At 49.2% G+C, this 12747-nt stretch overlaps 6 protein-coding genes across 6 annotated transcripts; 3 read left to right on the top strand and 3 right to left on the bottom strand.

The window, feature by feature from the left end:
• Positions 1-35: 35 nt before the first annotated feature.
• P175DRAFT_0532237 (NudC domain-containing protein) lies at positions 36-788 on the top strand (the record flags this gene model as incomplete). The annotated part of the gene is made up of 3 exons (XM_040899948.1): positions 36-278; positions 363-684; positions 757-788. The coding sequence occupies 3 exons, from the start codon at positions 36-38 to the stop codon at positions 786-788; spliced, it is 597 nt and encodes a 198-aa protein (XP_040752263.1).
• Positions 789-988: 200 nt separating this feature from the next.
• P175DRAFT_0557562 (Zn(II)2Cys6 transcription factor domain-containing protein) lies at positions 989-2712 on the top strand. Its single transcript, XM_040900780.1, has 2 exons — positions 989-1575; positions 1684-2712. The coding sequence occupies exons 1-2, from the start codon at positions 1051-1053 to the stop codon at positions 2497-2499; spliced, it is 1341 nt and encodes a 446-aa protein (XP_040752262.1). The 5' UTR covers positions 989-1050; the 3' UTR covers positions 2500-2712.
• A 217-nt stretch (positions 2713-2929) lies between these two features.
• P175DRAFT_0458689 (WD40 repeat domain-containing protein) lies at positions 2930-4415 on the bottom strand. The gene is made up of 2 exons (XM_040894682.1): positions 3987-4415; positions 2930-3897 (listed from the first exon to the last, which is right to left on the bottom strand). Exons 1-2 carry the CDS (start codon positions 4352-4354, stop codon positions 3006-3008), a joined length of 1260 nt encoding a protein of 419 aa, XP_040752261.1. The 5' UTR covers positions 4355-4415; the 3' UTR covers positions 2930-3005.
• A 433-nt stretch (positions 4416-4848) lies between these two features.
• P175DRAFT_0532234 (glycoside hydrolase family 7 protein) lies at positions 4849-6331 on the bottom strand (the record flags this gene model as incomplete). Its single annotated transcript, XM_040899947.1, has 3 exons — positions 4849-5595; positions 5651-6034; positions 6116-6331. 3 exons carry the CDS (start codon positions 6329-6331, stop codon positions 4849-4851), a joined length of 1347 nt encoding a protein of 448 aa, XP_040752260.1.
• A 2769-nt stretch (positions 6332-9100) lies between these two features.
• P175DRAFT_0493184 (alpha/beta hydrolase) lies at positions 9101-10404 on the top strand (the record flags this gene model as incomplete). The annotated part of the gene is made up of 2 exons (XM_040895946.1): positions 9101-9501; positions 9582-10404. The coding sequence occupies 2 exons, from the start codon at positions 9101-9103 to the stop codon at positions 10402-10404; spliced, it is 1224 nt and encodes a 407-aa protein (XP_040752259.1).
• A 107-nt stretch (positions 10405-10511) lies between these two features.
• P175DRAFT_0532231 (uncharacterized protein) lies at positions 10512-10816 on the bottom strand (the record flags this gene model as incomplete). The annotated part of the gene is made up of 2 exons (XM_040899946.1): positions 10512-10728; positions 10788-10816. The coding sequence occupies 2 exons, from the start codon at positions 10814-10816 to the stop codon at positions 10512-10514; spliced, it is 246 nt and encodes an 81-aa protein (XP_040752258.1).
• Positions 10817-12747: the final 1931 nt, after the last annotated feature.

The following is a 12747-nucleotide window of genomic DNA, read 5'->3' as shown; positions in this document are numbered from 1 at the left end:
CCATGGGAATAATCGCATTTTAATACTCAAGAATCATGTCCGACCTCGACCAAGACCCCTCCACCGCCGAGGTCGCCGCGCGCGAGCTCCAGGAAACAGAACGCAAGGCCAAGGAAGACGCTGAACAGGCTCAGCTCCCCTACCAATGGACACAGACGATCCAGGACGTGGACGTTACTATCCCCATCCCAGGTAACATCAAGGGACGGGACATGGAGGTTGTTTTGACCAAGACGAAGATCAAGATCGCGATCAAAGGCCAGGAACCGTTGATCGATGTAGGTGTCTCTTTCTTTCTTTCTTTCTTTCTTTCTTTCTACTGCGAAACGAAATATCTCATTGACTGATTTTCTACTGCTTAGGGTGACTTCCCCCATCCGGTTCGACTAGATGAGTGTTCGTGGACTCTAGAAACAACTTCCAACCCACCTGGAAAGGAGGTAGCTGTTCATCTCGATAAAGTCAACCAGATGGAATGGTGGCCCCATGTGGTCACGACCGCTCCCAAGGTTGACGTTAGCAAAATCACACCCGAGTCGTCCAAGCTGAGTGACCTGGATGGAGAGACAAGAGCAATGGTGGAGAAGATGATGTACGATCAGCGACAGAAGGAGATTGGAGGACCGACAAGCGATGAGCAACGGAAGATGGATATTCTACGGAAATTCCAAGCTCAACATCCTGGTATGTTTCTTTTCTTCTTCTTCTTCTTCTCTTCTTCGTCAAATGTTTGTCTGGGAATACTAACGGGTGCAGAAATGGACTTCTCCAATGCTCAAATCGGCTAGATAACGAAATAAATAGCGAGTAATGAAGTTTCTGAACAAATTAAATTGACATTACCCACTTTTTCGTATTTATTTCATTTCATGCTTTGGAGTTGAGGTCTCGTAAAATCCCGTTACGTTTGCAGCCGAAGAAGGACGCATAGACATCACCGCCCGAGTTCAGAGGCAGCAACCCCGTTTCACACACACATAAGATGGATCTGTTATTATACTTGCCTCTTGAGATCTTGGATTGAAAGTCGGGAGGATCATCACCGAAGCCATGCAGGGCCAGATTATGCCATTCCGGGTCAAAATCCCCCCGCGGCCTGAAGCACGCACATATCATTCCCGTCGCCCTCATCGCAAGTCGCGTGCGGGGTGCGCAAAATGCAAGCAACGCCGAGTCAAGGTAAGAACCCCCATGAGCTCCATGCAATTATTGTTCTCTGATCTTGTCAAGTGCGATGAAACGAGACCCCATTGTCGAAAATGCCAAAAACTCGGGATCGACTGCACGTACGAAGCCATTTTGCCTGTTGGCTGTGGAAACCTCAATGGCGTGACTCATTTCATCAAACACGCTCCCTGCTTGACAGCTCCCGATGCCAGCGCCTACTCCATGTCCCTTCGCGCGGTTTCTACCAGCATCGATGATATCCTGCGCGTGAAACCAGGCAGGGTGGTTGGCGATGGCTTCAGCAACCTCGACACCCTACGTCATTTTCAAGATGTGGTCACTTCTACCGTCATCAGCAAGTTTGGTCGAGAGGTGATGCGCGGGAAAGTGATACGATTAGCTTTCGAAGTGAGTCGCAAAGCCATATATATATATATAGATATATATATATATATTATATTCGTTAATGTACTTCACAAACTGACCCCCTGAGGACGTATCCCAACGCTCAATTAGTCGCCATACCTCATGCATACCATCATCGCTACCGCCATGGCGCACCTCCGCCATTCTGTGCCTGAGCGCAGCCACAGCTCCTACACCCTCGTCGAAGGACAGCACTTGCAGCTCGCCATTCGCCAGTACTCCCAGGAGATTGAAACCCCCATGGGGCCGGAAAACATGGATGCGCTGTTCTCGGCCTGCCTTCTCATGACGGTCAATTCCTTCCCTCTCGAGAAATACAACCCACGCCAGTCATTCGTATTCGCAGAGAACCCCGCCCCATCTCTCAACTGGCTCTTCGTGCAATCCGGCCTAAGCCATCTTCTTTGCCGCGCCCAGCCCTGGCTACCGCGCAGCATGTGGTTGGAAACGTTCCTGTCCTCGAGCAGAGAAAACCGCGACTTCTACCAAGACAAACGCCCCGGACGCGACCGCTTACCCAGCGCCCTCGCCGACATATGCGGCATCACCGAGCACACAACCGAAGAAACTAACCCCTACCTGTGGCCGCTGCGCATGCTGACCCCTCTGCTCTCCGTGGAGCCTTCCCTCGCGACATTTTCGCAGTTCACGACCTTTATGGGCCGTCTGCTCCCGGAATTTCATGACCGTTTGATTCAGAAAGACCCGCCGGCCCTGATTCTTCTGGCCTGGTGGCTGGCCCTCATGTATTCTATTGACTTGTGGTGGGTGAAGACCCGCGCCAGATCCGAGTGCGCGGCTATCTGTATGTATCTCGAGAACAGCCGTGATCCGCTGGTCCTCAAGCTGCTGGAGTTTCCAGCCCAGAGATGTGGAATCTTACTTCCTTCGGCCTGTTCGGCTTGACCTGGCCGATTGGATTTTGGAAGAATCCTTGCCTGTTAATGTGTACTTTTTTTATCACAGATCACAGATCTCATTTGGAAGAAGCCTGCTGTATCAACAGCAAGAACATTTCAAAGCTGAGGGCATGTTTATTATTTATTTTATTTGTTCATTTATTTAAAGAGGCCAGTTTTTTATTATATTCGTTCATACATTACATACATAATAGAATATCATTTTCTTTACTTATTTCTCAGAACTCAAGAATAGTAAGGTTCTTTTAACCTGAAATAAAACAAAAGTACGTGTATAAGTAGAGTCAAGAGGTTTTATTTCCTGGTGTCAAATATAAACCTACCTGCACTATCTGGACTACTTCGTGGCAAGTGCTGTTTAAGTACAGCAGTACCCAGTTCTATGGTAAAATGGCTTGTACCGATATATATGAATGAAGCGCTCTAGTTAATTATATTCAGCGGTTATTATTTTAGTTTATACTAATGGTGAGAAATATCGAGGAATCACAATCAATCTAGATCGTGAAAGGCCATGATATCCTGACCCCGACCCCGTCCATCTTTGCCCTTTTGCTTCTTGCGCTTCTTCTGCGAGGTATCGCGTTGTCGAGTCTCGCGGTCACTGTCATCTGAATCATCGCCCTCATCTGAATCATCGCTATCGCTCTCGTCACCATCCTCTCCAAACGAGCGCTTCTCACCATTCCTGGACTCTGCGGTTTCGTGCCAGACCTTGACGATCTGTCCACCACCACTCACCATTCGTCCTTCCACATCAAACCCAAGACCAACGACGCCCTCTGTCTCATCATGCATAAGCTCCGAGACAATCTTATTCATGCCAATTTTGACGAACTTCACCCTACCGCTGCCCATTCCAACAGCGACCATTTTGCCCTTTCCAAGCTCGTCCGGAACCACCGACAGCGTTTCTAGAGACTCTCCGCCCCCAGTTCCCCGCTGGATGTAGATTCGCTCGTCCTGGTCATCCCATGCCCCCCGTTCCCACAGCGTCAAGACACCACCGGAACCGCCAACGATCACCTTCTCCCCGCGGCTTGTCCCGCTCGACGCCAGCCCGCCGATATATACGGAGCTGACTAGTTCTTCTTCCTGGTCTTCGCTGCGCATGAGCACGCCCCGCCGCAAGTCTGTCACGGCCAGCGTAGTGCCACCGGTAGTCACCCACTGCTTGCTGAACCCAGAGGTGCTTGCATCCGACGGCGGGAGCGGCGTCAGAGAGGAGATGTAGTCGTCATGGGGATGATGCGTTTGCTGCGGCTTAGCGGAAACAGACGAGAACGGAATCCGCAAGTCGTAAAGATGCAAAGCGCTGGAGTCTGTAGCGAGAAGAAGAGTCTGAGGAGAGAGAGCATGGATAATAGTTGGAGCATCGACGGACCTGTCCCCGGATCGATCTCGGTAAGCTACTGGACAGAAAAAAAAAGCTGTCGATTATATATAGCCCAAAAAAAGAATCCCAAAACTCACCCATCTTTCTCCGGCGGAATCGCAATCTTATTCTCAACCACGCCGGTCTCCGCCTTTGCGACTTTCACCAGCCCATCCGTCCCAGCAGAGTACAGGGTTTCGCCGCCAATTCCAAATCCCAAACAGCGACAGCTCCCCTTATGTCGTCGCGTCCTCCACATCGTATCAATGTGTCCCTTGCCGCCATTGCGCGACGAGGAATTCGACGCTTGCTCATCGCCATCGCCGCTGTCTTCTTCCGCGGAGGGGAGCCGAAAAGTCTGGACGTGGCCAGTGGAAAGCCCAACAGAGATGACGGGCTCCTTGGGATGGATAGCCTGTGCGAATAAATCCGCAGAAAGCGGTAATGTACAGACCGTGTCGAACATTATTATTGTGAGAGAGAGCCCAAAGAAGGGTTCAAATTTATTGACTCTTGTTGAGTTTCCCTTTCTCTCTTTCTTTCTTTCTTTCTTTTTTTTTTTTTGAAGCTCCGGAAGCTCGATTTGTTCGGGGGATGCGGGCCGATGAATCTTCCGCCAATCAGTGAATTTACGGGCCTGGACGATCATCTCTCGTGTGGAGAAAGAACGCATCTTCAGAGGTCTGCTTGACTCTTGAGGATTCTGATCTAAATAACTACGGATACTTCATCTTTGATGATCACAGGTACGTTTGGAAGAATTGTGCTCTGGATTGACAACTTCTGTATTCGGATGTCTTGCCTTAACTCAATACATACATAACAGATGACCAAGGGAAAAGAAAATCAAGAAAGGAAACCCTCTTTGGCCCTCCACCTCTGGTCGAGATCTATGTTCATTTCGACCTTAAAAAACTATATACAACTGGGGAGTCTCGGGATTGTTTTGGAACCCCTTTCTCAAGATTCAAAGGTAGAGCCGATAGGCCCGAACTTGATGTTGGAGAAGGTGACGGAAGCATCGGGGTGTGCAGACTGGACGGTGTTTGGGTCGCCAGCACCCTTGGCGCAAGTACCGCGGGCAACACCAGGGGTGCTTGGGTTGGCATCAGTGGGGTAGGAGCTATCGAGCCACAACATGCTGGCGTAGTGGTCATCCCAGAGACTGAGAATGAGAACCATGGCAGACATGGCGTCACCCATCTTGGTAAGTCCACCGTGCTGGGCGAAGATATCCTTGTCACCGAAGGTCTTCTTTTGGGCAGTGCAGAAGTCGGAAGTAATTGAGTTGCCAGCCACACCGCTAACATTGGAGGCAGAGTTGGCAATGACTTTGCCATTCTGGACGTAGAAACGCTTGATCTCAGACAGGGAGCCACCGTTAGCAACGAATTGGGTCACGACAGTAAATTTGGATTTGGTGTCGACCATTTTACCGGGGCCATAGAAGGAAGTGTTGCCCATCCGGTAAGCGTTGAAGTCACAGCCGTCAGGATCGCAAGGACCGGCGTAGCGGTCGGAGGAGTAGGTGCCACCACATTTATCGCCTTTGCACATGGTCTGCTTAACGGCATCGCAAGGGTGGGGAGTGTAAGCAGAAGAGATGCTGTTGGCTTCCCAGATATCCATTTCAGGGCAGCATGCACCCATGCCACCAACACCCGTGTTGGGGTCGTTGTTGGAAGGAGTCCAGTCCTCGACATTAGCCTGTCCAAATGTTAGCAACCTTCTGCCGAATGAGAAGTCGAAAGTCTACTCATACCATGCCGTTGATGAATTTGATATCACGAGGGCATTGAGAGTCACAGTAGCCGGTTCCGTACTTGGCACCAGCCTTGTTACCTTTGTACTTGCTCAAACCACCGTCGGCTTCCATCGAGGTGAAGTACAAGGCACCGTTCAGGCCGCAAGGAAGGTTGGATACGTCAACGTCGAAAGTGAACTCGTTGTTCAGTAAGTCAAAGGTTTGGTAGGTCTCGTCATCGGACATCAGGTAAACACGGGAGCCAATGTTGGAACCAGTGACGAACTTGAGCGTGAGTGCGTCCCCCGTGGAGGTAATGCCATAGGTTCCTGCATAATTGGCACCATCAACCGCACATTTTTTTGCACAAGTTTCGTTGTCAGGGCAGAGCTCTTTGTTCCACTATTTATTATGTTTAGTTTTTTTTTTTTTTTTTTTAAAAAAAAAAAGAGCACAGAATTGATGTCGACTGTTCGAACTTACCGTGTTACCGGTGTAGCAGTTGGTGGAACCGTCAACGGAGTGAGTCCAACGCCAGTTAGCATCAAGGACAACGGAGCCGTCAACTTTAGCGCAAGAACCACTGGCATCACACTTTTGCCAGTTCAAAGTAGGATGGGTTTCAGCCTGCAGGGTACCTGCCTGCTGAGCCCGAGCGGCGGACAGGAGTGCAGAGAAAAGAAGGGCACGTTGATACATCTTGAATTCTGGAAAGGGATGTTGGTTTTCTTATGTTTTCCTGGGGGTCTGCCCGGCAGAGAGATCAGACGGTGGGTTGAACTGATCTTTTTATACCTGACTACTTGGCTCGCCGACTTGGAGGTGTTCAATGTTTTGATCATCATCCCAGGAGAATCCTTTCGTTATCGACCCAATCGGTGCAACGGACGACGGGGCCGCATTTTCACTGTTTCATAGAAATAGAGTAGCGCAGCTGCTTCGAGAAATCACGAAGAGCTCCATGTGACAAAATGGAAAATCCCAGAGCCCTTTTAGCAAGGCTAAGAGGGACTTTCGACCTCAAAAGGCAAGGGTTGAACCAAAGGTTGCGGAGTCTTTTCGGAATAAAGACTATCATTGGACTGGATTTTCAATGAATATTGAACGCAACGGAGCAAACTCCGAGCAATTTCTGTCAAGTGCGATACATTGGTTGTATATACCGATGTCGATCACAACTGGCCAGACATATCGCCTTGGTGCCCTCCCAGTATACCTAGATGGAGCAGCGCCTTTTAACACTTACTCTTCCTCGCCCATATACTACAAACTCATGGCGAGACGCCGTCTTCACTCATCTCATCAGGAACGTATCATGAAGGAGGAAAGAACGCCATGCGGGAACCAGCCAATACCTGAGTCCAGTACGAACTCGAGGTCAAGAGTGTGACCGGATTCGTCTTGAGTGAAACACTGACGTTACCCAACTCAGGCACAGTAACAACGGAATTTTCCAGGAACCCATCGTATTGGATCGAGGACACTCAAGACTCGGGTGGGAAGCTCCACCGTTTCCAAGCTTGGATGTCCAATATAAAGACACGACGCCAGGACTGAGCACCAGAGCGACAAGGTGTGGCAGAATGTGGCGTTAGTCAGGCGTCAGCCATTCTCTGCACCATCGACTATTTAGATGAAGGGTTGATTAATTATCCAGGGGGGTCCTCGTTAGCCTCGTCGATCCCCAGAATGCGGGGAGGGCAATCCCATCAATGGCGGTACACTTCGCTCACATCGGGGGGATTATGGATGACATCCACACCGTTGTCAAGGAATGGCCGCGTTGCTGTCGAGCAAATGTGTTTTCAGTCAGTTGAATAAGGAGGAATGTGTCATGGAGTCTTTCTTGCCCATCCCAAAACAGGTACTGTTTCGGACTTATTCTTCTTAGTCCACCCCTGCAAGACCCACGAGAGAGCAGGCTGATATATTCCACACAGTGCCGTTTTGGAAACGCACTAATTCATTTTGGCTAAAACTGTTATTAGTCAAAGACATTACGGAGTACGGAGTACAATAATCAAGATGACGAGTCTGCCCGAGTTGGCGCTTGTACATGGTCACTTCGGCGGCAGGCCGGGACCAATCCGTATGACAGGAAGAAATTCATTGTGTCTATCTTTTAGGCAAGAGATGTTGCTGAATGTTCCTGGCTTTCTTGGTATGAAAAAGTTCACAGGAAGACGGGTTGTCTCCAAGAACCCTGCCGGGACACCGCGCTTCAATTCAATATTAATGGTAGAGGGTGACCGGTGAGCCGAAAGAATTGCAGGGGTTTGATATTGTACCTTGCCGATCGCTTCCTCGTGGATCTTCTGCAGTGTCTAGTTACTCTAGTATAACCCGACTAAAATGTTGGCAGGTTTGATGGTAATATTGCTGGTTTCGCCGGGATTATGCGATGATGATCAATTCCAAGCAAGACTGCAGAAGAGTCCTCAAGACAGACCCTCCGTGTCCTACTGTTACTTTGAGTGCAGAATTTGTCAAGCTCAACCCCAAAACAGGAATATGAACATATCAGTGATTGAGAAGGTCATAAAAATGGTTGCTTTGGTCCTCCTCTTTCAGCTACGGCGTAATAGCCTAGAGTATACCATTTTGGGAGTGAAGAAGATCGACTAGAGTCTTCTACCCCACCCCAAAGAGATCAAACTACTAGAAGGAACCCACCAGATCTTGGCTCCTCCATTGCGCTTACTATATCAAGTTATCCGTTGACCCTTGAAGATTTCACCTCCAAAGCATCCGTACGCCATATAGTATACCCGCATCTATCATTCAACCCAACTTGACCTTAAGGGACAAGTGGTATAAGGAATGCTCCCTACTTTTCCACCCCGTTCAATGTATGATCGATGCTATCCGAGCTAGTATAACCGGCGGATATTAGAGTTTCTATAGCACCATGGTAGCACAAATTCCAACCTAAAGTTTCTAAACAAGACCGGATGTTGGTCATTGGCTTCATCCAGTGTACTTATCCCCATCCTATTCATTCCCCACCATCCGTCGTTCCATCCCTATGAATTGCAGGACAAGTATAGCAAGTGAAGACCTATTTTGAACCTCAGGCCATGACATCTCGATCCTTGGCATCTTTGCCAGTCCCGTGACCTGGTTTCTTCCATTTTGGGACATTTTGATGCCTTAATGGGGGTTAGTTCCTGATCTCAGGCTCCCAACAGCCGGGCTTATCACGAGGCATCCCGGGAAACATCGCGCGGCTCTGTTTCTCTCTCGCTCTCTCTCCCCTTCTCCTTCTCTACCTTCACCGTTTCTTTCTTCCCGTCCACTCTCGTCATCATTAGTGCCATTCTTTGATCTCTTTATTATTCCCCTTCTGCCTTCTTGGGTCTTTGTAAATTAATTGTACCCAATCATCAGGAGATCACACAAGGAAAACCCCCCCCCCCCGCCTTCTCCCGGAAATAACCCAAAAGAGGCCTGCAAAAATAGCCTAAATTGATGGCCATGACACACTGGTATAGCCAAACTGTCGAGAATCTCTCCGACTCCCTGGTAAACTACCGATCTCAATTTCCCCTGCTTGCTGCAGCAGGGGTTTCATTGAGCGTAGGTTTTCTGCTCCGTTCCCTTCTTTCCGACAGACACCTCGAAGGGCCCATACTTCACTCCCCTCTTACTTCCGCGAAGTCGTCCGCACCAGGGGTGGACCTTCCGTTGGACGTGCTCCCAGGTGCGCGAGATGTGCAGACCCCATATGGGTCAATACGTGTTTACGAATGGGGCCCCGAGGATGGCCCCAAGGTCTTGTGTGTCCACGGAATCACCACGCCTTGTATAGCACTAGGCGGACTGGCACATGCCTTGGTTGATCGAGGCTGCCGAGTGATGTTATTCGACTTGTACGTAGGAGAAGCTCCCGTTACTCTTTATCATTTTGTACAGGTTGAATGTCATTTTGCTGATGATAGCTCACTATTAGGTTTGGAAGAGGTTATTCTGATTGCCCTTCCAACCTCCCCCAAGATGAACGTTTATTTGCCACTCAGATCTTCCTAGCTTTGAGTTCTTCCAAGATCTCATGGACTGGAGCTGGCTCTGGCAAATTTTGCCTAGTTGGTTACTCCCTAGGGGGTGGTATAGCGGCATCTTTCGCATCTTTCTTCCCCCAGCTTCTATCTAGCCTCGTCTTAATTGCCCCTGCAGGGTTAATTCGCGACTCCCAGATCAGCTTCCAGTCCCGACTTCTTTATTCGGGTGGCTTCATCCCAGAGCGCGTGCTGGGCTACCTTGTCGGCCGTCGTCTGCGCGCGGGTCCTCTGTCTTCTCCCAAGCCCAAGCACGAAAAGCTCAGTGCGGAAGATGCCTTGGCTGAAGAACTCCCTTCGCAAGGGGCCGCTGAGGTTCAGGTACTTTCTCGCTCGTACCCCCACGTCACTGTTCCATCTGCTGTACTGTGGCAAGTGAACCATCATCACGGCTTTGTTCACTCCTTTATGTCGAGCATGCGCCATGGGCCGATCTTGGCCCAACGCCAACGCGAATCCTGGGAACGTCTTGGCAAGTTTCTATCCACACAAGCGAAACTCACACCCGAGGAGCAAAGCGCCAATGGGCTTCCAAGTGACAAGGTTCTAATCTTATGTGGTGAAAACGATCCAATCATTGTCAAGGGCGAGCTTGTCCCTGACGCCACTTCCGCCCTCCAAGGGAACGCAAAATTCGTGTACTTCGATGCGGGTCATGAGTTCCCAAGTACGAAATACGAAGAAGTAGCAGAGCATGTGTTTGAGTTGTTAAATTGAGCATGTATGAACCTGGACTATATGACATGCTGATGGGGACCCCGCTAACGCCGAGCTGATAATGACCATGCGTTTATAATAATAGAACCTGTATATAGAAGTTGAATTTATCCTTGCCTCTCCTTCTTCATGATTTGTTCTGTCGCATTGAGTTGGTTTGATAGTCGGCTTGCGTGTTCCGACCGATCCTGCATGCGCGCGCGAGCAAAGTAGGGCTCGTCTGCAGCGGATGACCGCGAAAATCGGTCAACACCACGGTTGCTCTCATCAGGTACATTGTTCAGGTTGCCTGCGCTGAGGTGGCTACTCATGCCGTTGGCCATCCTAGTAGAACCCTGTGAGCAGGCAGGTATCTGGCGTGAAAGCGGGTCGAACACACTTACTTGGAGGATTGCTTGCCATTAGCAGACATTTTTCTTGTCCAGTGTTCAACGGATTGGAAATTCTGGGGGTCTTGATGGGATCAGAAATGTTGACGCCTCTCGAAGCAGGTCTTTCAAGAGGCAGTAGTAGGTAAGTATGTAGTGGACGAAATCGCTGACGAAGTAGCTGTTCTGGAGTGGGACTGTTTGAATGATTCTCCCAGAAAGCTAGAGGGAATCACACTCCTATATACCTGAACTGCGCAACGGACGAGAAGGGAAGGAGTCAAATGTAGAGGAGCGAATAAAATAAAAATAAACCAAGCGAGCGACCCGGCCGAGCGAAAGAAAATGGAGCAAAATGAGTGTCTACCTAAGGTCAGTAGGAAGTGAAAATGGCACCGCGAGATAGAGATCTTCGCGTGAATTGCGCTTCTGGGTACGGAGTCGAGGGGATTTTTCTCTCAACCTTTGGCGGTGCACTTTTGACACCACCATTCGGTTCCTTTATTATTATTATTATTATTATTATTATTATTATTATTATCTATTTTCAAGGAATCTTCGAGCACCTTCTGGACCATCAAGTCTCCAGGACCGATAGAGCTCTACTCTATTGATATTGTCAAAGGAACCAACACCAGCCAGTCAGTCAGTCAGTCAGTCTACTGGAACCACCAGAATTCCCAACTCCGATCGGAATCAGTGATTAGCGAGCATGAATGGGTCCGGAATGAACACTCTGGGGAATCCATGAGCGATGGGCATGGCATGGCATGGCGTACATACACCGGCGCTGCGGCGCATGAACCGAAGGCAGCTAACCAGTCTCCCGGTATACCAACGGGATCGATCAACTGACCTCAAAGCCACTAAGCCCATTGTCCGGTGTACCTACGGAGTACCTCCATCCATTATTCGCTTGACTCTACCTGGACCGTGTGTGTGACTGTGGTCCCCCCCCCCCCCTTGACCCGGGGATGCTATCCGCGCGGGTTTTACCATAATGTCATAGCTGCTGGGTGCGGGATATCTCGTTGGACCAAATGGGAAAGGATCGAAGACGAACGGTTTTCAAGATCGGCCGAAACCAAAACTTGATGTGGACCAAACGTGGCGATCCCACGTAAATCGAAGCCATCTCGCACTGCCCCAGGGACTGACCCTATGGGAATGGTGATACTCGTGCGCTATAATGGGCTGATGGGCTTTTTTTTTTTTTGCTTTTTCACCCTCTCCCTTCATTTCATCCTACGGAATACTTACAGAGAGTACTCTGTACAAAGTACTCCCTCTGTGAAATCGAGGGATTTCGGGTATTGGGATCCACTGGTACGCATTGTCAACGTCTCGTATCATCTCCGAGAAAAACGGCAATATTGCATGGGCAGTGCATTAACCCTACGACTTGCAGTCGACAGGTTCTGAGCAGATGCCTTCTTTATCACTGGTACTTTGGTACGCTCTCCGTGGTTTACAGGATCTCGTATTCTTAATCGGATCTTGCATCTACTGCAATTCTAGCCGGTGTTCTCTACAAAGTACAAAGTAACGCGGTGTTTTGCCTCGTACTTTTCTTCTTACCTTTTTTTTTTTTTTGCTTTTTCCATTACCGGTGGTCCAGATAACTATCCGGATAAATCGGTTCCCTCCACATACCGTTGACGTTGACCCCTTGCCATCAGCTGAGAAACTCTTCTAAAAAAAAGGCCGCTGCAGAGCTTGTGAAGCTTCCCTAGGGATGTAATTTCGGTCCCAGGGACTCGGATCCGATCACTTTCCTTGGTTACTCTCAGGGGCATCATTGAGGGATATCCTTAGTACAGACTACAGGATAGTATGACCGCGCAATATTATTATTATTATTATTATATTGGAAAGGGGCGGAAGAGATATCATATCACCTTGACCTGACTCGTGACTATTCATTTCCCCATGAACTGACTACCTAACTACAAAGTACATGGTCATATAGTGATCT

The sequence above is a fragment of the Aspergillus ochraceoroseus genome (genome assembly GCF_002846915.1).
Source record: "Aspergillus ochraceoroseus IBT 24754 chromosome Unknown P175scaffold_4, whole genome shotgun sequence".
Lineage (NCBI taxonomy): Eukaryota > Fungi > Ascomycota > Eurotiomycetes > Eurotiales > Aspergillaceae > Aspergillus > Aspergillus ochraceoroseus.
Note: the sequence above shows the minus strand (reverse complement) of the source record. Positions and strands in the feature narration are given on the sequence as shown.